This window comes from Micrasema longulum, unplaced genomic scaffold (genome assembly GCF_059751315.1).
Source record: "Micrasema longulum isolate JH-2025_06_02 unplaced genomic scaffold, ASM5975131v1 h1tg001408l, whole genome shotgun sequence".
NCBI classification, from domain to species: domain Eukaryota; kingdom Metazoa; phylum Arthropoda; class Insecta; order Trichoptera; family Brachycentridae; genus Micrasema; species Micrasema longulum.
This window is the reverse complement of record NW_028278594.1, coordinates 620,062-646,567: the sequence shown is the minus strand read 5'-3', so window position 1 is coordinate 646,567 and position 26,506 is coordinate 620,062. Positions and strand designations below refer to the sequence as shown.

The 26,506-nt window shown below is 30.9% G+C and overlaps 2 protein-coding genes across 2 annotated transcripts in view; one reads left to right on the top strand and one right to left on the bottom strand.

The window, feature by feature from the left end:
* Nucleotides 1-14,341, bottom strand: part of Gdh (glutamate dehydrogenase, mitochondrial) — a 50,759-nt gene extending 36,418 nt beyond the window's left edge. The window contains exon 1 of the mRNA XM_088235606.1: nt 13,804-14,341. Coding sequence (XP_088091732.1) covers nt 13,804-14,233 — 430 coding nt within the window. The 5' untranslated portion in view covers nt 14,234-14,341. The remainder of the gene's footprint in view (nt 1-13,803) is intronic.
* A 358-nt stretch (nt 14,342-14,699) lies between these two features.
* On the top strand, nt 14,700-16,672 carry LOC148275523 (uncharacterized). Its single transcript, XM_088235607.1, has 2 exons — nt 14,700-15,029; nt 15,192-16,672. The coding sequence occupies exon 2, from the start codon at nt 15,235-15,237 to the stop codon at nt 16,234-16,236; it is 1,002 nt and encodes a 333-aa protein (XP_088091733.1). The 5' UTR covers nt 14,700-15,029; nt 15,192-15,234; the 3' UTR covers nt 16,237-16,672.
* The last annotated feature ends 9,834 nt before the right edge of the window (nt 16,673-26,506 follow it).

Here is a 26,506-nt window from a genome sequence, read left to right as displayed (position 1 = left end):
TGTTTATATTCGGATGGGAAAAGTTCCTGGTAAAATTTGCATCGTGGCATGAGCTGTGTGCGTGGCACCAACCCCGCTTGAACCACATGTGCTGAAGACCCAATCGATCCAATTCGGACCCAAGAAAGTTTTCCAACATGTCAGGATAGCGATCACCAGAAACTGTAAGGGCATTGCCTCTAGCATCTTTAATATGCACGACATCGAAGAGAGGTGCCAGGACGTTCACAAACACCTGGTAGTTGTAGCCCGAGTTCGCTTTATCTATCAGTGAATGAAAAAATATTCATCACAAGCTAAAAAATTTACTTGCTTGGCACATGATTAACACAAATTCACGCAATTTCCTTCAAGTATGCACAGTTAAATGCTTGTTTCAATCAAATGATTTTATAATTTTAACACGTGTTAGATGCTCCATAATAATTTATCTCGTGTATTTATATACAAAATACACGTGATAAAGTGTTTTCTTCGGCGGTTTAAAATAGCACCGCTGGAGCATAAAACGCAACCTGTACTCTGTACTAGTTTCAGCTGTGAATGAATAAAATATATAAAAAATAAAATAAAATAAATAAAACAACTTTGTTTTTAACCACTAATTTTTATTTTTCACCGACCGGTTTCAAAGCAAACAAGCTTCTTTGTCAAGGTTTACGTAACTAATGAATTGATTCCTTTTTATTTTATTTCTATCATGTTCACTAAATACTACACGTGTACCCATTAAATCAAGTGTTTTTTTTCTTACACGCGTGGTAATCTGATATCATTATTTTCGAAGTAAACCAGGAGAGGACTAAAAGAAATATTGTTTATTTGGTTATTAATTATTGTTTTCTTATTATGAATCGCTTTTTTAATTTCTATGATTTTTAAGTTGTCTAATTTTAATATTTTATTTTCAACATGAAGTATTTTTAATCCAGTGTCTTTATTGAAGTTATGATTATTTTACATACATTAATATTACAATAGTATCGATGGTGCGTTTATTTTTTACCACAAATCGAGAGAAACCCTCAACATTTAATACGGAAAGTATATTTAAAATATTTAAGGTTCATACAGTAGATACTCTTTATAAAATAAATTCTTTTATACAAATTGATAAAAAAATAAAAAATTAAAGGAATTTGAGATGAATAAGTCACTCAGATACCAACATAATATAATTGCTAAATTCCACACAAGTCATGGTCAAAATAGCTTTGTCTTCAAAGGTGTAAACAAAATATAATAATCTTCCCAATGAACTAAAACCTATTAAAAATAATATATCAATAAATAAATTTAAAGTAAATCTAAAGAAATTTTTTGAACACGTGTAAAATCTACATTAAATTTTAAATAGTATGAATGTATTATTGTTTTATGTTTTTTCTTTATATATCATATTTTTTCTCCTCGTGTAATTGTATTTAAAATTATATAAACTCTTATAAATAAACAACTACAACAGAATAAGTCACTCTCCAAGCACAAGAGTTAGTCTCTTTTTTTGGAGAGTTACAGTGATAACGTTTACTAGATGTGTAAAAGTAGATATGTATAGAATTTTTTAAAAACTGAACAAAATATGTTTAACCTTTTTCTGAACTATGCAGTTCAGTGCTACGGGAAATTGGTGTAAAAAATGTTTTCTTACACGCAGTATAAATAAGAGCATTTAATTGTAAGGTGAAGTACTCCGAAAAAGCATGAAAAAATTAGTAAAAATCAACTACTTCGAATAACGTCACAAGTTCTTCTGAATCAATCAATGATAGTGTTGATAGATTTCCGGTTTCCGGGAACGAGTTTCCAACTCACCAATCAGAAGAATTCATCGACTAGAACTTGTGACGTCACTGGCGGAGTGATTCCAAAATTCCAAAACTAAAAAAAATCATAGCGCTGATAATACGATATATATATTTAATTGGCTTATTTTGATAGTCTATTAACAAATAATAAATAAAAAAACACTTAACTTCCTCATAAACATTAACCATTCATTTGAGAATAAACTGACTATAACGTTAACATTTCAACATACTAAATAACATGAAAGCTCTTGTCAGTCCTTTACTAAAACCATTTCCAACAAGATGGTAAAATGACAAAGGTATTAAAAGTCATTATCACTTAGCATAAGTATCTTATTAGCTTTAGTTATTTAGTTCATTTGAAATACATCGGTAATAGGGAAATATCACATAATACGAATACCGAAAAAAACATTTAATTGGATTTAGAAAAAAATAATTGTATTTTCAAAATCAATATGGATATTGCGGAGAAACGTTTTCATACATATTAACAAAAATAAAATTGGTAAAAAATGTTTTTACAAAAACGCGACATGTTTGGCGTTGACAATTGTGACGTCAAGATTCGTGATGATGCTGTATATAAATTTAAACGGTCACAAACAAATTTCAAAATTTAACCGAATCGTGACGTATTAGGGGCGCGGCCAATGCAATGGACTGTTACTATATTAAAATTAAAAAATATTTTTTATGCTACTAATAAGTACACGAAAAATATATATTTCTCTATTATAAATTAGAGCCATCTAGTCATCGGCATCGGCATCTATGTTACTGTTTTAAAAAAAGTACTAGAGTCGATGTCTGTATTTTTTGAGTTTCGTATATAATAAAAAATATAAATAAAAAATATGTTACTTTCAAAACTACCATTTACCCTTAGAGTAATAACCTAATAGAGTCGCTTATATGGAGAAAAAACCGTTCTATGATTATTGAAGACAAGGTTAGCTACATATTCCAGCAACAGAACGGGCCGTAGGTATTTGGGTCGAGAATTGCAAGCGCGAATCGAAACCGTCCATTGCACTTTGTTGTTAAACTGAAAACCAAACCAAATTCTAGAGAATTATTACTCTGAGCATTTACCACTTAAAATTTATAAACCTAAATTAACTGTATTTTTTTCCTGTATGCTTTTTGATGCAGGTGTTCTTTTTGGTATTTCTTTGTACCATCTTTACACTGATTTTTTTTTTTTTGTCTTAAAACGTGTGTGATCTGTATTTTATGTGAAAAACCTACGAGCGTTAAAAAATAAGCATAAACATAAATAAAAACTAAATGTAATAAAATTTTAACGCGGTTATTGACGAATAAAAAGGAATGGACCATTATATATATATATATATATATATATATATTTTAAATATATTTGGACCCCTGTATTTAGTAGCCTTACGTGTCATGTACAAGGCTAAGGTACTCGGAAAAAAAAAGTTTTTGTTTGTCTTGGAAATGGGATGTTCGATCACTGATTTTGGTTTATTACCTTTATGAGTCCAATCACCATTGTTGCAAAGTTCAAGAACAATGGCGCGTGATAACTACTTTTTACTACAGTGTGGATATCTGTTAAGGATATTCCATCTTTCCTGCATTCTGCTTCAAGATTATGGCGTTGCAAACTGAAAAATGGGCACTGAAATAACAGATGTTCTATACTCTGTGAAGAAATATCATCGCATGGACAATAGTCATCATTCCTTAATTTAAACCCATATAGATAACTTCTCATAGCTCCGTGTCCGGTAAAAATTTGGGTCGTTTCGAAAGTACTTTGGTGATGATGACGGAATTATTTTTGTATTGAAAAAAAGTAAATAAATAATAAACCAAAAAAATATTCGTATCGCGTAGATTAAACGGCTAACTGTGAAACTGGCGTCGCGGGTTAGATTCCCGTTAATTGCAAGACAGAAATCCAAGAAAGAGTTTTTTCTCAATCGATCTGGGTTTTGTGGTGTATTTTTATAACTTTCTTTCATATAAATTCTTACCTACCTGCTGACTAGCCTCTAAAATAGAGGGCTAGCGGGTTATTTCTTTTAAAAAAAGAAAGAAAAAAAAGAAAATTACCAACTTTTGAACATTCAAACATCTTTCTTAAATCTGTCTTTTTTTTTAAATAATTTATTTGGCGGCACGATACAATAGTCTATTTTTATCAATATTCGGATATGATGATATAAATTGGAAAAGATTAACAACTGTATGATATCTGCTATCGTACAATTTCATTGAATTACGGCGTGGCGGGGGGGTGGTGATAAGTTATTTAATTCGGACTTGCAACTCTTTTCAATAATATCAAAAATTGAATATATGCCTGTTGCTACTCGAAAATCGTCAACAATTTAATTATTTAGCCAAGGTTACGCAGATAACCGTACGAAAAACAGATAAAAGTTGGATATATTTATGATCCTAAAAATATTTTTTATCAAAGTTATGAGGTAAATAAAGCTTTGTTTTGCATCATCGATAATTTATGAAAACTCGTAAATAAGCCGAATACAACAGCGGATGAAAAGTAGAAGTGTTAGTTTAAAATTTTTAAAAGCATCCAATATAAATTATTGAAATTAGATGTTGTGTGCCGATGAAAGCTACTGACTTAGTAACAACGTGAGGTTACATTTCTAATTGCCTCCAAAGGACTGCGTATGGACTTATACGCGGGTTTTCAGGGCCAGACCGCGAAACTTCAGAGGAACGCTCCTCATTGAAGGCTTAAAAAAAATCTTTATAAAATTCTTCCAAAAAGTCATAAAAAATATATATATATATACATATTATCTCAAAATGGAAAAAATTCTTCAATTTCTCGGACTAGCAGTCCCTCCACAAACCTCTACCCTTCTCCTACCCAGCCGCTTCCCTTGTCCGCGTCTGGTGCGTATCGCTTCGTTGGTCAATTACGTTTATATCGCAATTTTTTTTTGTCGGGGAGGGGTAGGGGTTTGTGCAAGGTATGTTAGTTCGAGAAATGAAAGATTTACTCCATTTGAAATCATAATTTATTTTTTTAATGACTTTTAGGAAAAAAATTATAAGGATTTTTTTAAAGCTTACTATGAGGAATGTTCCTCTGAAATTTCGCGGTCTGGCCCTGAAAAACCGTGTAAAATACAATTTTGAGTCCTCGTGGAAGGGATAAGTAAAGACAAAAATAACTATTTGCGTCTTCATGATTACTTCTGTCTAAATGCCCCCGTTTTGCGAAGCATGTAATACTTTACTAATGGATTCTACCAATAGCTATTTTGAATAGCAGCTGTAGATAACAGAATTTAAAATACACTTTTTTGGTATTACGGATAATCTTAGACAAGTGTCACCCCCTAGGGAGGCACATTATTTTTAGCCGATGGGTAAATGCATTATGCATCTGGGATCTTGGTACCTATTTTACATCCTGAGTGGTACGTTATTATCTAAAACCAGCTGATAAAATGCAACATGTGCCTGTGGAAGTACTAAATCCATTACTTAGGGATATTTATTTTATTTATTAAAAGAAAACAACAGCCATTACAACAACAATTTTTTTAAACATTTAAACCAAAATTAGAGGCCATTGAAATAGCCACTCCGCATGATTCCACACGTAAAAAATAAATAAAATATTACAATAATAATGTAATAATAAAAAAAGTAAAAGAAAAAGTTTTTTGTTTAGGCGGACTTAAAATCCTTTCGCCGGCGGATCCATACGGAGTAATACGGAGCTATCAGTCCTCCTTTCTTTCTTCTTTCAAACAAGAGAAAATAATTACAATATTAAAGTGTACGAGAAAATAATTACAATATTAAAGTGTACAAAAAAATATATATTAGGTAGGTACAGTTAGATTAAATTATGATTATTATTTTAAATTAGGGTTCTAGCATTTTCTTTAAATTTATATTATATTATACAATAAACACGATAAAATGTCGAGTATTGAAAAAACGCAAGACTTAGATATTTTTTTAAGTCGGTTTTTGGCGTGTTTTGGTGAGTTTTTTTCAGGTAATGGATGCGTCTTAAAACTGGCTTTAAATATTTATAAAAAACCCAAATCGCCATGTGGGGCAAGCATCGTATTTTTAACAAAACGATCCTCAAACTTTTATTGGTATATTTTATTTTATTCGTTCAAAATAAACCAAGGGAATCGAATTAAAGAAAGTTTGTTTTCATTAATGTTAATGAAAATACGTTTTCCTATGAGATTATAAAATTAACTCTGGACCATTAATTGTACCTACGTAGTTAAGCAGAATGCAAAGGAAACCTGTCCACAATTTTGAAAAAATGAGTATTGGTGTTATCGAGTGCCGTTAGGTCAATGAGGAACTTTTACCCTACGGTAAATTGGATACGATAAATGTTTTATTGCGCGCGGTAAAAATTGGAGCATTAAATAGTACGGCAAAATTTCCTGAAAATGCGTGTTTTTTTTCTTCTTTTAAATAAAAACGAACTTCTTTGAACGATATCACTGGCTCATATGAATCAACCAACGACGAGAGAGTTATGGCAGATTTCCGTTTTTTTGCCATCAATGAACCGATGGCAGAACTGATCGAGAATAAGCGGAAGAGAACCTCTGACGTCACACGCGGAGTTATTTCAGAAACACAAAACGTTAAAAAAAATCATAGCGCTGAAAATACAATTTATATAATTTGTTTGACTTATTTAATAGTCTTTTAACAAATAAAAAAAACCACCGAACTCCCTCGTGTATAAAACAGAAGGATAAATAAGCGTATACAATATTCAGCAATAGAAAATATTTCAGATAATTAAAAGTGAAAATGAAGGGAGTTTGAAGAAGGATCATAGCTTGGCCACTTAAACCAGCCATTGACAGGTCATAAGCCCTGTAGATGCCTAGACTTCCATATTACCTTATCTTAAATGTTCTTCATCTCTGTTGTAATATGTTAAAAATTATTGGGTTAATTTTACGAGTAAAACTGATAAGAGTATGAGTTGATGAGGAAAGTGTGGCAAATGCAATTTTAGCGGCGGCGGCGCGGCGACCCTAAGCAAGAAGAAGACACAAGACACAAGTATACCTATAGAATACTCATTCATATTATGGCAAAATTCCAAGCATGCATTAGTATTCGGTGTATGCACGCAATTTATTTATTACCTAACCCCGACTAACGCATACTTACATACATGCTTATCAGGGGCGTGCGGTGAGGTTTTCGATTAGGGAAGCAGTCACTTGGTACTATTTATTTATTAGTTTATACATACATTGTTACAAAAATGGCACAAAAACACTCTGGCAAATTCTGCTTGTACTAGGAGTAGGCCTAGTATATGAAGGGTCGGCAAGCCAGAAATATTAGGATGCCTAATGTTGCAATCGGTTCCTATATGGGCAAATGCCAGTTCTAAGAAACCGATTTGTTGCGGCAAATATGGTTTTAAAATATGTTTCCTATAAATAAAAATACAGTTATAGCCCAAAAGAGAAGAAAAGAAAATAAAAAGTACAGTTTACGTTAAATGAAAAAATAAAATATATAAGTATATACACATACACGCATACATACTACATACATACATATACACATACATACATATATACACTTATATATATACATATACATACAAATTTTCTTCATTTTTAATATTATTTCCATTTGTAAATACTCACTACAAACTACAAACTACAAACTTTAAAATATCTTTTTTTCACCTACATTTTAATTTTTAAACAACTTTCATTTATGTTTCTCTTTTTCCTTCTCTTTTTTATACTTTCATAATTAACCTTACATATAATTGCTTTATAATATGGAAACTTCACTGGTCCATTAGAATTAAGTCTAATTGTGTAAAATATTAAACTTTGTAACTGTACTGTATGTTTCCTAAATAAATAAAATTAAAAAAAATACATACATACATAATATATATGCATATAAAAATACAATAAATTTATAAATGATTCAATGGGATAGCATAATATTTATATTACTATCCCCAATAAATCCTCAAAGTCCTTACTTCCAATGTCTGTAAACCAAATTGTTATTCTTTTTTTCAATACTGATGGTTTATCAGATTTCCAAAATGACGGTATCAGGTTGTATGGTTTCGGTCCGTTATATAGAAATGATTTTTGGAATACCGCTGTCCGTGCTATTGGAATCACCAAATCGTTTCTTAATGTACTCCTGGTTGAGTGCGCATGACTCACAATCACCTGAGTGCTCCTATTTTTGTGAATGTCAAGTATTACTTTCCATAGATACTAGGTACATAGATAAAATGTGAAAAAAAAATTGACTTAGTTTAACAGTCTATTAACAAATAAAAAATTTGAAAAAAACCACTGAACTTCCTCATTACGTCTGATGGTCTGATACAGTTAAATACTGGAAATTCGAGAGCGTATTAGCTAATATAACACTTACATTTATATTATTTCCAAAGTCAATAATTGAATTAAATTACGCGATTCCTATTTCCTATCATAATCAGTACAATGACCTAACAGAAGCCACCCTACTTTTGACGTAACCCTTTCAGCCTGTTTATTCAAATATACACAAAATTTAAGATTTACTTTCTAGCGTACCAAAATTAAAAAGCGACAAATTATTTTTTAACTGCTAGCTGTTTGCTGGTAAATAAATAAATATCTATCCCTTTGAAATAAACATAAACCTTGTACATTATAAGCAAGGTAAAAAATAATGCAACTACAATATAAAAAAATAAGATTCTGGCTGGTTTGTTTATTTTCAGTCGTCCTTCCAAATAATGATGTTTAAGACAAGATTTAAATACATTTTTCTCCAACATCTGTTCCTAAGTGGAGCATGTGGACATCACCAGACGCCTCAAGGAGACCCGGCCAGCACTCTCGCCTTTCAGCGCGTCAACACCGCGTCACTAAGTTCAGCCGAAAAAGCCTGAAAAATCACCACTGATGGATTTCCAGCTGACATAAACCTTTAATATATTTTCTCACTAAAATTAAACGAGGTAATTATTATTCTTCGTTATGGGCAGGCAGAATAATATCAATCTAAAACTCCGCAAGCAACTTGCCAAGACATATGTATGGAGCATATTGATGTACGGTTGTAAGACATGGTGCCTTTCCGAAAGAGAAGACATCTTTGTATGCTGACATACATACACGTATAAATATATATTTCTTGTTATTTTTCTTTTTATACCCATGTTTTAATATTGTTTTAATTTTATTAATCTAACTAACTCAATATTTTGTATATTTTATATTGTAAAAGGCATTTGTGCCGTATAATATAAAAATATAAAATAAATAAAATGAATAAATATATATATCCACAGAAATTAATTTAGTCTGAAAGGGTTAACCACCAAGTACTACATATTTACGTAATACGGATTTATACACCACCAAGTAATACTGTTTGGATAACGATTCTAAAACATGATAATACTGACATTTTTATGATAAAAACCTACTGTTAGTAAACTTATAACTACGGGTAAAAGATTCAGTACACCATTATTAGCATAATCAGTAATTAGTACAGTATTTACTAAGTGAATTCGTGAAAATGATAATCTAAATCAAGCCAAGCTGTTGATAGTAGAACTAATAGGGTTTTTACGATCCTGGGTCTCGATTATGATGGGAAGATAAAAACGTCATACCTTCACCTTGACGGTATAGTTAAAGATAAATTCCCTCGAGCGATTATGAATATTTACTACCGACCCCCCCACCTTCAAGTTTTGGGTAGGTACATCGATATGAAACAAGGGAAAGCGTACGTCACGGTATACATATCTACGCTCTAAAATGACATAGCTTTAGAATGACGTCATAGTTGAAGATAAAAGTCTCCCGACCGACTTTAAAGGTACACTACCGATACCAATTTTAATTGTATTATTTTACTCTATTTTCTTACTTTAAAAAAAATAAAAAGTCTTTGAACTATTTTTTATGTTTGTTATTTTATACGTATACGGTATTATGTCTGTACTATTCTTATTTGATTACTAATTAAAACTAATGTCTGAGCACCCGATGACAAACCATTATTGAATAGTTTATCAGGACAAAATATATCTTAATACTTTGTTTTCTTTATAATGTATTAATATTGTAATAATATGTATATTTTATTGAATAAAGACTCTATGAAAATTTTAAAAAAAAAATTAAGTTTTGATGTAAGTACATCGGTTTATAGCGACGGGTCTAGAACCCCTCGATACGTTCATTTACGCATTTAAAGTGTCAAAAATTTTGTTCCGCCGAGCAATTTTTGCTTTAATTATGATTTATCCAAAATTTTAATCGTTTCGAGGTTGGCACATTTTTCTTAAAAGCCTATTAAAAATAAAAGAAAAATAATACAATTTTGAAGTCGAATTAAATTCCGACATAACTGTCACTTTAATAAAACGAACGCCTATATGTGAAAATAATGTCGCTAGATTCTGTCCTATTAACAAATAAGAATATCTAGGCGTTAGAAAGTTACCACTTTTAAAATATTATTTATTTATTATATTTTTTCCATCTGTTTTACTATCTTTCCGAGTGTATGTATCGAGACGTTAAAGGAGCCGGCTTTGTAGTCGATCGGTAGATACATACAGATGATCGTTAAGCGTACCGTCTAGGTAATTTCCAAAAGTCATACGAAATTCATGTTCAAGCGAGCATATTTTGCTTTGATTGATATTTATTGGAGTTTATAATCGCTTTGAAGTGAGCACTTTTTATTACAGAAGCTTATTTAAAATATAAATGAGAACTATTTTAAATGTCAATGACGTAAGGAACGCGGACTAATTGTTTGCGGTCATTCCATTGGCTTGTTTCGATCATATGATGTCGATATGACAAGTAGGTAGAACATACCGAGGTAAGATACAGATAGTACAGAAGTTGAGTATACCGTCTCGATATATACAGATGAAGATAGCGTTCATAATCGAGGTATTGTTTCTAAAACATAAAACCATTAGCATATTTTTTTAAAGCCCCATAATAAAAAATATATAATAACAGGATATCAGAACCGCTTGCCTATTATAATTATTATTGTGATATCACCGGGGATCGAACATGGAATCCACGTGCAAGAGGCTGAAGTCAATCCATCAGTCAGACCATTACACCACTGTGTCATAAAATTTCGTCATGTTTTCGGCGTCGTGTCGGCCGAAAACGTCGGTCGTGTCGACCGTCGAAAAATTGTCGGCCTCGTGGTGTAATGGTCAGTGCGTTTGCCTACCATGCGAGAGGTCTCGGGTTCGATTCCCGACAAGGTTGATATGAAATATTTATTTGAAAGGGTATTTTCACACCAGAATATTTTATAGTCCCTGGACTGGTACCAGAAGCGTTGATCCGATCATCTTACTTTTGTAACAAAAAATGATCAAGATATGCTGCGATTGGTGTATTAATACAGTGCCCTATGCACCATTAGATGCGGAAAGGGAATTATGATTATGATGATGATGATATCATAAAATTTATCATTTTAATAGTTTTATTTTGGAAGTATTGTATAGTATTAAATGCTGAATATCAAAAATAATTTAATCAATTGTGATTTATTTGATTACGGAAAATGTTAAAATATAAATGCTCATAATAATATGTTACATCGAATAATGAGAAGTTCGTTAGTTATTTTGTATATTTTTTATATCAATCTAAGCCAAAATTAAATATTTTTGTTTTTATGTATCGTATTATCATCGCTACGATTTTTTAAAGTATAGTTTTTTTTTTTAATTACTCCGAGCGTGACGTCACTAGTTCTCTTCGGTGAGTTGCCCTGGGGCCGTATTCCAATGGGAAGTTATCTACAGACTAAAAACTAGTTTCCTGCATATAATTAAGAATAGTCCAGAAGGAGCGTAGAATCATATTTGAATACATCGGACTGTGTCCAATAATCCGCCTACTATGCCCCACTTTCGCCGCGTGCATTCGTGATGTCGCCGCGTAATGTTTCACGATGGGAAAAAAAATAATCATAGCACAAATATAAGGTTAAAAAAAAAGCAATTTGTTAATTTCTCTAAAATTTTATTGTGCACGCGGAAATATTGATTGACACAACAGAGTAGATCACAAATTTATCTTAATTTTTCATAGAGAAAACATAATTTTGGTTTGAATATAAAATGTAAGATGAATGTTTAATTCCTGTTTTATACCGGCCCTGATTGGAGTGTTAATAACAGAAGAGTAGCTTTTCAATATTCTTCATAGACGACAATACTGCTATTGATTAGAGATCAAAGTTTGAAACTTTTCAGAATATTGAATCATGTGAATCATGTCCATTTTGACAGCTCGTTCACCATCAGAGGTAATATTATTTTGACTGTTGATTGCTAAAAATGAGTTCAGATTAAGACTTTACTTTGTCCAGTAATTCAGAATACTTACAGAAGTTAAAGAGCTGAAACCTTTATTTATGCGGGTGAGATTCATCTAATTGAATTATTTCACCTACGTAATAGGCAATGCCTGAAAATGTTATTTTTTCAATTTCTATACTTCATCAACAGATGAAAGAATTGAAGGAATTTAGGTGTTCGAACATGGGCAGAATGGTGAATGTTACACAGTGTGTAAAGTGGCCACTTAAACCAGCCAATGATAGGTCATAAGCCCTGTAGATGCCTAGACTTCTATATTACTTTCTTTTAAATGATATTCATCTCTGTTGTAATATGTTAATTTTAACAGCTCCCCAGGGAGTTGAATCCAGTCCTTGTCTACAAAAATTTGGACAAACTCAAAATATTGTTGATTAATAAAGCTTTTGTGTAACTCCTTTTTTGTCTATTTATTTAAATTGATTAATGAACTATCAAAATAAAGTAAGTGTTTGCAGCGAAAACATCCCTGGATTTTACAAACATCTTTCAACTTTAGGTCTAATTATCTCAGAATCAGGATCGATGGACTTGATCCATTAATATTCTGACCCACCCATTTGTGAAGCAATATATCTGGATACATATTTCTGATATAATATTCTAAATGAAATGTATTTTTAAAAAATAGCTGAGGAATCATTGCTACCTATCTCAGAACATGTTATACTTGGTGAGTATAGCTAGGCCATACTTAATAAAAATAAACGTTGAATTTGCCGGCGGAGAAATTGGAATCGGAGACCAGCTTTTGAATCAATATTTCATGTCGACCTTACCAGAAATCCGACCCAGGATCTCAAGACTCAAGCATGGTAGGCAAACGCGCTGATCACTGAGTCGGACTTCTCTCAACTCGATTTCCTTGATCAGAATTCAGGATTTTTATCCGAGAGTCATCGAGTCGAAAACAATCGTCTATGGTTCTGCCAGTTTCTATTTTACACAGAACTGTGTTCATCATCCGCTCGAATACGAAAAATTAAATTAACGATCAAACAAAACTACCTTTTAAAGAATTTTCATAAAAAAAGTCAAAGGTTAAAAAGTGATAAAGAAATGAATAAAAATACGTGGATATTTAGGAAAAAGCTTTTCACCTCATTTGCGTACTCAAGGTATACATGGTATATTTATATCCTTTATCTATTATAATAGGGGCATATTTCGCCGCTGAGAGTTTTACTAGTTAGATATTTTATACGATTAACAATTAAGAAACAACGCGATAAATATTCCCAACCAGAATCCAATCAGAAACTAAAATGAATTTAATACTCGTTATCAGACTTGCGGCATATTTTTTCACATACACCTGGACAAATATATACATAATCCAGTAGAGTGCCTCATTCAAAGGTGTTACACAATAAAAATTGAAGATAATGCTCGTGTACGAAGGACTGAAATACAAAGAAATACGCTATTTTCTTCGCAGCGATCGATATACCCGAACTTGTGACGAAATTAATATTAATTATTGTTTTAATTGATCAGGTTCAACTTTGAATTATTTCGGCATAATTATGACTTAAAGTCAGAAGTTTAAGGACTAACCTCCTTTCGTGGGTGTCCTGTGACTGGAATGCTGTGCCCTGTATCCATGGATCATCTCGTAGTCTCCAGAATCACGCCTCAGAGGGAATTGAATCTCGATAATGTGGTCGCAGGGCTGCATCAGCATGAGGATACCCTTCACTTTCTTCTTCTTATCTTCTACGTTCATCCTCCCCTTCATGTCATGGACCAGTTGGTCTTCCACGACCTGACAAGCCCTGTGAAAGAAGTACTCCACCATGTCGAAGAACTTGGGGTTGGCGCTGGTCGGAATGTCTTTGAGCCTATCGGGGATCTGGTGGTCAGCATAGTTGCGGGAGTTGAATACACTCACTGCGGAAGGTACGGCTTTCAAAAAGCTCGAAACATCCTTCTGGGAGGCGTGCTTTAGGGGCACGACCGTCTTCGCGACGTTTCTCAAATGGAACATTTTGTTCTGCAAAAACTTTAAAAACTAAATTTAATTCTATCGAACGTCGCAGTGGATTTTCGTAGGCGCCCGCAAAAGCGACCACTTCTCGCGGAATCTAAACGAAACGAAGGTGCGGGAGGACCTATTTCTATTTTTATCGAAAAGTGCGAAATTTTTCGATCTTCCGTCAAACATCGAATATTACATTGCCAGTAGTGAAATACGTAGCACCGCAAAAATATCTGCATTATTTTTATGGCAATACTAAAAATTGTGGTTACAATACTCTCATTTTTTTTAAAATTTGGTTTACGCAGAGGTTTTCAAAAAATAAACTCAATATACGGTTTCAATTTTACTTTGAATCCTAAAATAATAATTCGTTTAAAAATTAGAAAAAACAAACACCAAGCGTAGGGACATAAATATGTATTTTTACACTGGCAAGCTTTATTTATAGCCGGGCAATAATTAAGCAAACGTCAAAACTTAAAAATAAACCAAAATACGAAAATACATAATAGTATACATACACATAACAAGTATTATTTCTCTTAAAATGAAAATTTTTTGGCACTTACGAGGTCAAAGATCGAAATGGAATAAATATATTTTACGTATAGCATTATACAAAGTGTGATTGCCCGAAAACTCATAAATATTAAGAAGATTGCAATATTATTATTATTGAAACACTACTCTTCTGAGGGTAGGGGTTTTATGTAGGCATAGTAATATTATTGTTCCACTTCCAAAAAAACTACGATCATTATTGACGAGGTTGTGCCGATGTCGCCAGCTGATTTTAATCAAGGTATTTTATGTACTTAATATGGAATTATTTTAGAAATACATTACCCTTTTAAAATGTTAATAATTCGTATTTTGAGCCTGTAAATAAACATATTTAAAATGTTTGCTCCAGTCTTTAGTAAATTAAAAATAGAAATCTACTAAATTCATTTTATTATTTCAGGTGGGTTAGTTTTAGGGAACAAAATTAAAATCCCTTATTCAGGATGCATATTAACGACTTACCACCCGAAATGTTGGTCAAGATATTCTCATTTCTTCCATTTCAAACCCTTCTCATCGCTTTAGAAGTGTGTAAAAAATGGAAGCATACAAATGATTTCCTCTATTCTTGGAAGAATCGCCCTGTCACCTACGATGGCAAAAGGTCAAAGTTACCCGAGGTTATAGCACTAGTGGAGGAATATCACGAGAAGATCAGGAATGTGGTTTTTCGTAGAGTGGACTTTGAGGAAATCCATCAGGTCCTGGCACGTCTCCCTAAACTAACGAGGCTCGAGATGATAATGTGCGCCGCTGATGAGAACTTGGCCCTCGATCTTCTCAACTATCCTGAATTGAAGTCACTCCAGATCCGAAACTGCTACGTTTGTGGAAACAGATCCAACATGGTTCCTTACGACATCAACTTTTTCGAGCTGCAACACTTAGAAATGGTTCTTTTGTCCGATTTTGGTCTTCACCAAACCAACTTCGACGGCTTCCTGACCTGCACCAAGCTTACAGAGATATTCATCGAGAAGATTAGGCGTATTTCTCAAGATAATATTATCAAGTTGCTGGAGCTTAGAAAAGATCAACTGAAGAGTCTGGGGATCTACGGCAAGGGTTACACTGACGAAGTATGCCGGTATATTTCGGGTTGCCGTAATATTACTAAATTAAGAATCCTCAGATGCGATACTTTGACCAACAGAAGCCTAACTTTTCTCCAGTGTCTCAACTTGACCCAACTGATCCTTTGGAACAACACTAAATTCACAAACGACGCATTGATAGAATTGTTCGAGAACAGAAACATGCACCAGTTGGAGGTCCTAAGTTTGTCGAAAATAACTAATATGACTATGGAATTATTGACGGTTATTTCCAAGAACTGTCTCGAGTTGACTTCTGTGGGAATCTACAGATGCCCGTGTATGGAAGCGGAGATACAGAATCCGATTGTCGAGGCCTTGTTTAAGAATGCCAAGGTTGTTTTCGAGTGAGCCTAGAGTACATTTTGACAATACACTTTAATTCAATTATTTTCTAATGCTATGACCAAAGCATGTGTAAAATTAGTTTTCTGTATTAATCATTTTTAATATTCAATTTTATCACTCTTAATATTTCTTTATGTTTTAAAAATATGTCTTAATTGTTTGTGTTTAGGAGAGAATATTCTGACTTGCTTTTTAGATTAATTTTCATTATTAAATTAGTATTATTAATTTTCATTATTCAATTCGTATTTTAGTATTATTTTTTTACATTTTTGCATTTCCATTATTTCATTATTATCATGTTTAATTATAATTAATAATTACCTTCATTATCATTCACTTTCATAATTCAATTACATTTTTAAAATCAGTTAATTTATCAACATTGGCTGTAAATTTGTGATATTTTATGCAACAGTGAATACATTGACGATCAAAATATATAAGTGTGTATATTTATTTATAACTAAAACGAAACAGGTAAGTCCATACAAATTACAAAAAAAAATTTGATGCCTTGACAGACTTAAATTTTGAAATATGAATATTTAGTGATTTAAATGTTTTGTGCAATAGGCAAATACTGATAGTATTATGTAAATAAATAATTATTAATTGTTATAATGGAAACAATCAAATAAAGTTTAGTGACTCAATATGTTTTACAATGATATATAAAACGGATTGAGTCACAAAATCAGTATCAAAGGTCTGAGTTTCAACTCTTCTCTTTGTTGCAATGAATTATTTTTTTTTACAATTTAAATTTTTTAAAATTTTTATTTATTATACTATTTTCTTTGCATATTACAATAAGTTGCAAATACATTATTACATAAACACAAAAAATCCCACAAAGGCATGGTCTGTGTGTGGGTATACATTTTATTTTAAATTTCAATTAAGGCTACTGGAAGAATACAATAGATATAAAAAAATAAGTGCTAATATTAGAACACATTTTTTTGTCAATAAAAATGAGAAAACCACAGCAGAAGTATATGTAATTCATTAAAAAAGAAGTTATTTAAATTTGTTATTTTATACATAATTTCAACCAAAATTTTAAATCAAAAAATTCTAATAACTAATATTTATCACATTGTCCTTATGAAATGCATTGAACAGTTTCGGAGCTATGAATAATGAGTGTCTTTACCCGAGTCTGGATTTACAGTAAGGGATTTCAAGTTAATAATAATAAGTTAAAGCACTATTTAATCTTTGACTAGATCTATAAAAAAAAATAGGAAATAAATGTTGGCACATATAAAAATATTTTAGACATTGCTGGAAATAGATTTCTCCAAGCTTCAAAAGTTCAGCTTCCTGAGGTATGTGTATCCTGAATATGTAAGTATAAATGATACAATTTTAATGGGTTCTAATGCGGCTAAACTGTAGGCACAATTATATTAAAGTATTGATTTGCCCTCCCATAATGTTGGATGGTATGAGTTATATAATGTGTTCAAAACTGCATTTAAAGTAAACTTAATAAAAAATATTGTAGTAAAAAAATCACAAGACTACATAAGGAATATATTTTTTTTGGTATTTATTGATTTTAAAGCCTGGAAAATAATGTTGTAGATTAAAACAGTATTTTTAAAGCAGAGCTAGGTTTATTTATATAAAATTACTGTTATCTTTTATTTGATCCGTGTGACAATCAACTAAACAACTATTATGTAAGAGGATAGAATGCCATATAACTCCGCAATTACATTTTTTAAAAATAAAAACTTTTATTAGCATAAATAAACAATACATTCAGTAAAAAAATGGAACACTTAAGGTTGAACTTGCCAAAAAAGAGTCTGGCTCTTGTGTTTGGCAAGTTTCCAAATAACAAAAAAGAAACAAAAAATGCAAAACAAGATAATGAAATTAATAAAAAATTAAACAATTTTAAAAATTGAGAAAATATAACACTAAGAAAATTTAAATAAAAACACAACAGATAAATTTATAAACACAGCCACATATGTATCAAACATACATCTTTATTTTCCAAATACAGTTAATGTTAATTATGTCAAGAAGCTTTTCTTTCATTTATCCTTAAATTTTCCGTAATTTATTTCTTGACAGATTTTGTGGTAAATTATTGAAAAGCTTCCGTCCTATATAAGTATAATGATGTTTGGCCGTGGTAGTTTTAATTCTCTGTAGAGCGAGGCATCCTGTTCTTAACCTTCCCGTAATACGGTCCGATAGGAGGCTCTCCTTATGCACCTGGATACAAGCCACATACAAACCTAGTTTCCTCTACATTCATACATCTTTTCATGCACGCACGCCAATTGTTCTGACTTCAACTAAAAATGATATGTTCAAATAAAACACAGTTTCTATGCATATTATTTAATTGCCTCTAATTTAAATACACTATTTTTACATTCCTATAATAACACATTAAAAACAAAATACAGTTGAGATAAAATTCACAAAAAAATTTAAAACTAGTTTAAAAACATATTTTATTTTAATTATTGGAATGCTATGCAATCCGTTACAGCGATGTAATATAGGTACAAATATTTCACATAATATATGTTCCACAACATATTTTTTACACTGTAGTAAAAATACACAATTATCTATCTATTATTTGTAAGAATACCTTTAAATATATTTTTTAATATAAAATTATCATTATACACGGTGGATAGGCAGAAAAGTTCAAGGATTTGTTTGAAAAATGTTCATGTAATTTTGATCGGGTTTATTATGTATCCATAATTTTTTAATTGTGTTTTTAACGCAAAATAAATTACTGAAAACCATGTGAATCCATTAGCTACGAGATGCCGTTGCATCATTTCTTAAACAGATGAAAAATACTGAGGGTATTTTTTACTTAAAAGATTTTCATAAATAATTAATCACCTAAAGCTGCACTATTTTCTGAAATTAGTATTGAGATATTTTTGTTCATGTGTGTAGAATATGTTTATGTTATGTATGTAGGTCATGTATTCAGGAAAAATCTAAAACTACTGCGTATATATTTTTTTGTAAATGACACATAAGATCCTTTACATTTCTGAAGTCACAAAAATTCTTGTACAGTGTTAAATGAAGAGGGCTTGCAACAAATTTAATGATAGTATGTATAAACTTTTTGATAACAATTAAAGGCAATGTTTCAATAGAGATTCGTGATGGATATTGAAATTGTGTTGATAAATAAGTAATTAGAATGGCAACTCAATTTACTTCATTCCAGTGACAACTTTTATAAAAAATAAAAAAAATACATAAGTACATTCTTTATGACAGTATTTTTTTTATTTTCAGAATGAGTCATAGATACAATTTTTAATCGTTGACTACAACTCTAAATGTATGATAAAAATGTACAAAGAATGCAAAAAAGTCATAAATAGGCAAAGAATTTAGCAACACAAATAATAGGGATTATAAATCGATTGGACAATGTTTAAATAATTGGTTAAAAGCATGATTTGTATATTTCCAATAATTCAAATTACAAGTTCACTAAAAATATTGAAAAGTTTAAAAATATGTAATTGCGTTCTTGGAAATTGTACGGATTAGGGAAAGAAAAAATAAACACACATTATGAGTAACACCGTAAAGGGAGTTTATTTCAAGTTGGTGGACATTGGAAGTAGATGACGGAGTACGTACGAGGGTTGATTTATATGCTCCACCCCTGACCTATTTCGAAGTGGATGAGAAAAAGTTCTTGTACCTTATATTTTGATGTAGTTCCCATGGACTTAAATGCACTTCTTACAGCGATGCTCCAACGTTTCTATAGCTTCCTGGAAGAACGTGTCCGACCCCTCATCTATACACCACCACTCATGCTCCAGCATACAAAGCATTAGTGTCAATGGCTGATATTCACAAAGCTGGGTCTGAATTGGATGAACACCTACTATATTCACCTGATCTAGCTCCCAGTGACTACCGTTTATTCCCAAAACTCGAGAAACATTTGTCAGGTAAAGAGCATATTAATTAACCCTTGTATTATAATATTTTGTTATGAATACAATACTTGAGATGCAGGCATAGCGATGAAAATTATAGTGAAGTTCATATAGTTGGTACGTACAAACAAAAGCATATATTATGTATAAATTTAAAATTTTATACATACTCATTTTATGTTTGTTTAACATAACCTATATCGAATCGATAAAATACAAAAATATTCATGTATAGTAAAAACAGAAAGTTGTATAAAAACATTTTTACAGCAAATTAAACTACAGATATTATACTTTTTTATATACAAATGAATTTGGATAGTTTTTTATGCTAATATGAATTATTTACAACATTTACTTAAGTAGGTATGTATGTAATACAAATATACAAAAGAAAAATTTATAGATAAAAAAAACAAAACAGTTATAGTAAAAAGCGGGGTTAAAAGGATAAACAAGAATGAAAGAATGGTGGCCGTTAAAAAAAACTGATGTAAGTAGTAAAAACATTTTTTATTTATTTATTTTATTTATTTATTTTTTTTACTTAAACACAGTTTATTACACATTTTTTGAGACATAAGTCCCAACTCCGTGGGACTAAAAGTCCTGTGTTGAGTTGGGACAAGTGATTAGTTATGAGAAAATCGTTCGATAAAATATGTTTTTAATATACACATTTTATGTAACCACATTTTCAAATGGACAGTTGGTATTTATTTAAATATTGAAACTGTGAATTTTTTTTTTCATGGTTTGCTTTATACAGATTAATTTAGGATACTTCCCATATTATAACGGCAAAATTAAAAAAGATCTATTTCCGAAATTCACTTTGTTATAAAAAAAAATGTATATACAAACCTACTTATTGCAATAAATAAGATGCATGAAAAAAAACATTTTGACATAAAAAATATTATTACCCTAAGGTTGCAGCTGAATATTATGAAAATTGAAAAAAAATCCTTCTTAATACATTATAATCGTGTTAAATTCACAATAAGTACACATGTAAATATTTTCTTACTGCATTCTAGCATTACCTAAAGTATAAAAATATGTACAGATAATTTCTATTGATAAAGTCATATATCATTACCTGGACGCAGAAATATTTTAACTCTTGGGTGGCCTGTGATGTCACATGAGTCTACATAGAATACATACAAGACTTGATACATCTCTCTTATTTAAAAAAATAATAAAGTCATATTTAACTATAACAGTCCTTAATTATATGATTATTTTTATACATTATGGAAAATAGATTATTAAGCAGTATATAGAAGTTAAATTATTATTATTCATTATTATAAGTATTCATTTTAAGCGAGCTGCTTGAAGCTGATATGATTAAATCTATTTAAACAAAAGTCAGTTGTTAGCGCACTTTACCTTTTCCGAAACAAATCTTGTTCATTTTTGAACCCATTGAGACTACACATTGAGATCAGCTCTTGTGGCAGCTTATTCTAACCATTAACAACCCTATTGCTCAGGAAATGCTTCCGGGGATTTAGATTGAATCTCGTTTTCTCCAGCCTGAGACTGTGGGCTCGAAGACGAGCATCTTGTTAAGCTTGAACATGGGATCCAAATTTGGGCAGCTATAGTGACTGTTGAGTATCTTGTATGTCTCTATCAGGTCACCCCTTTCTCGCCGTTCCTGCAGAGTTGTGAGACCGAGAGTTTCCAGTCTCTCCACGTATGGAAGCCGTTTTTTTAGGGTCGACGACAACTTTGTAGCTCGTCTTTGGACTCTTTCCAACAAGTTGATATCCTTAACAAAATAGGGATTCAATATCTGTAATCTGTTGAATGATTATTTTTTTTATACCTGTATTTTAAAATATCTTGTCTTTTGCTTAATGTAATAGCACCCCGTTTGCAGAGATTTTTTAGCAGTCTTGCTGCTGCTTAACTGCTTAAGGACTACACCTGAGTATACTCGGGCGACTATTATGTGCGAAAATTCCCACATCCGATTTAACTCGGGCAAACTTTAGCAGCAAAAAAGACCACTATTGAATATACCCGGGTGAAAATAAATAATGCCACGAGTCATGAGGTTTTTTATATAGTTCTTTGCATTTATAAGGCATAATTATTAATCATAATGAATAAAAATTAATGTTAAAAAATAATTTCTTTTATTTCTTGACCCATACCATGCACCATAATATATGAACTATCGGTCCTTTTTTGGGCCCGAAATGGCTTTTATGAAGGGTATTATGTTTAGTAAATAAAATAAATTCATAAAAATAAAAATATACATATATTTTTAATATGATTACTGAAGTGGTTAAGATATAACTGCATTTTACTCATATTTTCAGAAGAGCAACATAAAAAGGGGGTTTTACTTTAACTTCCACCGAGAATTTTAACTAACAAACATGAAAAACTGATTTTTGTTAAAAATGTGATTTATAATAGTTCTGCATCCAGCCAACGATATTGTTCATTGTTTTTAGTGATCCAAAATATGTTTTTAGAGAAGGATTATTTTTAAAACTCGCATTTTGTCAACCAGGTTGGGGGTTTAAATGCTTTGTTCGCACACATAAAATATAAATGTGATTCTCAAACAATGTACGTCCACATAGGACCTATTAATTTTATAAACTTAAAATCGATTCACCTAATTGAAACCAAATTTTATAAAATTATAGTAACAATTTGAAAAAGAGTTTATTCTTGAGTTTGAAAATACTTGATGAAGTTTTTTTATTTTTTAAATAGTAAATAAATATACATTATTATACATATTGCAATGCAATTTTACACACAGGAAATTATGTTTCTATGAGAAGAAAAGTTACAATTTACAATTTTTTTTAAAAATGGTAGTCGTAAAATAAATTATTATTTACAAGGTAATTTTAAAACAAAATGAATGATGGAAGGTAGCTCGAAATGTTCGGAATTAACATTAAAATTTTTAATAACACATCACAAGTTTAAGCTGCATATAAAAAAAGTGCTATTATGAGTTAAACAAGTATTTGGATGACAGTGCGTGCGTGAAACGGACATGGCACTTTAGTTTTTATTATATTTATATTGAATTTTAATTGTAAATAATATTTAGAATTGTATGTTGAAGCGTTTTGTGTTTTGCATGTTTTTAATGTATTTTTTTAAATACAACAATTAATAAGTGCTTATAGTTGTTCGTTTTTTTATTTTGAATAAGTGTACATATACAAAACTACATTGAATAAAATTAAACAAACTAACTTTAATATTCACAATATGCAGGCAATAAATAAATGGTGTAATACAACGTCCTATGGTAAAAGTAAGAAACAATTAAATTAATAGTCATAACGTACGTACATATGTACATACGGATGTTTAAAACATTATATCACCACCAATACAATATGCCTATACTGATTTATAAAAACATGGCGCTTAAAATTGTTTATTTTGTTTTGAAAACTAGTTAAGCCTTAAATTAATCCGTGAAGTAAGAATGCACATTTTCATCCTAACTTGTAAAACGCACAAGCCCATAATTGGTCAAATATTTTGGAATTTTGTTAGGACTTCAAATAATCTATATGTGTGTAAAACTACTTATTTGTACAGTGATCCATTTTTTTTAAAAATGTCTCGAATAAAAACTCCAAAAACTGTTTTACTCTCCCCTGAACAACCGTAAGTTTTACAAGTTAACATAACTAAATGTCTTACACGATAGGAATAGGGAATGAAAATTAAATTTCTTACAAAATAGGGTTATATAAATGGGATGAACAGATTCCACATCAAAAAAACAAACATGTGTATCAAGGAAACAAAAGCGTAAGTTGTACAAAGGAAGAATAAATAATAAATACATTGTGTTTCTTGTTCTAGTTAATGTATCCGAATGGACATTGTACAACAAAAGTTGGTATTTGTATACAGTAAAACCTCATTTTAACATTCTTCAATTCTACGTTTTCCCGCTTTTTGCGTGGAAATGTTTAGGTCCTATTTTTTACATACATTCTCATTCAAATATTCCCCCAATTAACGTTTTTTTACGCTTTTCATAACCCCGGTTTGACGTTGAAAATTTTTCAAAACTCATTCTATCTGTCAAAAGATGCCGAGCCGTGCGCCGCCGCGTTTGCCCAAAATGGTGAATAAAATAAAGATTAATAAAAAAAATGTCTAAATTTTTGTCTCACACTAAATTCAAAGTAGGTTCAGTGTAATTGACCATTTTGTTTAAGGTGATTCTAAACGAAAATATGAAACTTATTATTCATAGATGGCCTAAATTATATTGTTATGGTATTTGTCACAATCAAAATAGTGTAAAGTTTCCGCAAACCAAGTTTTGTAAAATTTCCACTGAAAATAAACGTAGAAATGGCATTTTTCAATAAAAATAATAAAAGCGCCATCTCTGAATAGTTAGTTTCATATTTTCATTCAGAATCACCTTAAGTGTCTAATTTTGACATTTTACTTATTGTGACATGTGATTGATGGATGTTTAGGAAGAAAAACATATTTACATCAATACATTACGGCGCAGAAAGTTTAAAAATTTGGCAATAGAAATATTATTTGAAGTTATAAACATAATATGTATAGAATATTGTTTAAACAGTTATCATTAAAGTGTGAAACATTTTTGCTGCGATGTAAATGACAGTTGAATTTCTGTGGTGCCATACTAAAAAAAGTGATACCATATTAACAAAATTTCCCATTCATTCGGGAAAAAAATATTGTTTGCATTTTAATTTAGGTTAAGTACTTACATATTTTTTTTTTTAAATTCAATAAAAAATAACACTTAAATTTATTTCAACAGAGAGGAAAAACATTTTTGAGAAGGGAATATGGAAGTCTAGGCATTTACAGGGCTTATGACCTGTCATTGGCTGGTTTAAGTGGCCACTTTACACACTGTGCAACATTCACCATTCTGCCCATGTTTGAACATCCAAATTTCCTCAACTCTTCCATCTGTTGACTTTTGTGAAGTAAAAGAGCTGAAACCTTTATCACGTGGGTGAGATTCATCCGGCTGAACCAAATCACCTACTAGGCAACGCCTGAAAACAATTTTCCAATTTTTATACTTCTTCTTTTACCAGGTAGTAATCCAACAATGTTTGATTATGTCCAAATGCTTGCAGACTGGCTGGATTTCCTCCCTAGGGAGTTGTTCATATTTAAATTAAAATTAAAATATGAACAACCTAGGGAGGAAATCCAGCCAGTCTGCAAGCATCTGGACATAATCAAACATTGTTGAAAAAATAACACATTGTGGTACTGATAATTTATATGAATAATCCCCAATTATGTGACCGTATTAACAATTTTTCTGCAGTTTTTCGTTTTCCTCAGTTTAACACTTTTTTTGTTGCTCCCATGAAAAACGTAAAAAAGGGATTTTACTGTATTAGCAAGAACAAATGAAAAAAACACTTTTCTGTCTTGTACTATTTACACTTCTTCTCTCACAGCATTTTAAAATTCTGCTGACGATATATGCTTAGATTCATAACTCAAAACAGTAAAAGTATAGTGGGTGATTGAAATGCATAAAGAACATAGTTAAAAGAAAAAAAAGCATGACTGAACTTCTGATATATACATTTTGCCACATTGATAAATGCTATAGGTATTATAATTGCTATCACAAGGTTACATAGACATACAAACATTTTTGTAATCAATCATTTTAATTATTGTGATGTTTTAAAATCCACATTTATACAATTTTTTGAGAAGCTAAAATATGGGTTAACATTTTCAGGCAAGCCAATAAGTTTTGGCAGGAAAACTGTAAAGCAAAACGGCTTCTTACTTATAAAAATAAGTATGTACACAAAATAAATTAGTTTAGTGTGATGATAAAATAACCACATCTCTGTCATCAGACAGCTGTTTAAAAGGAAGTTTTACTCACATTTATTCATTTCTTCTGCGGTTTTATTTAACATAACATATTTTGTAATTAAACTAAACATCATAGAAAAATATTATATTGAATTGTGAATTAATATTTTAATTGATGAATCATTCAACTTCAGGGGTGCTATAATGAATCTTTGTGCGGTGATAGAAAGTAGTTAATTTGTGGAATTAATTTTTTTCATGTTTACAATTTACATTTCATAGTTCGACATTACAAAACAGTTTAAAAAATGGAAAAAACTAATACGGTTTGGTTAATTCAACCTAATTTAGTGTTTTAGGTAATGCTCAAGGTTGCAATAATGTTCTAAATGAAAATCATTACCGACTTTTAATATCTACCGGTTTCGAGACGTGCCCGTCTCTTCATC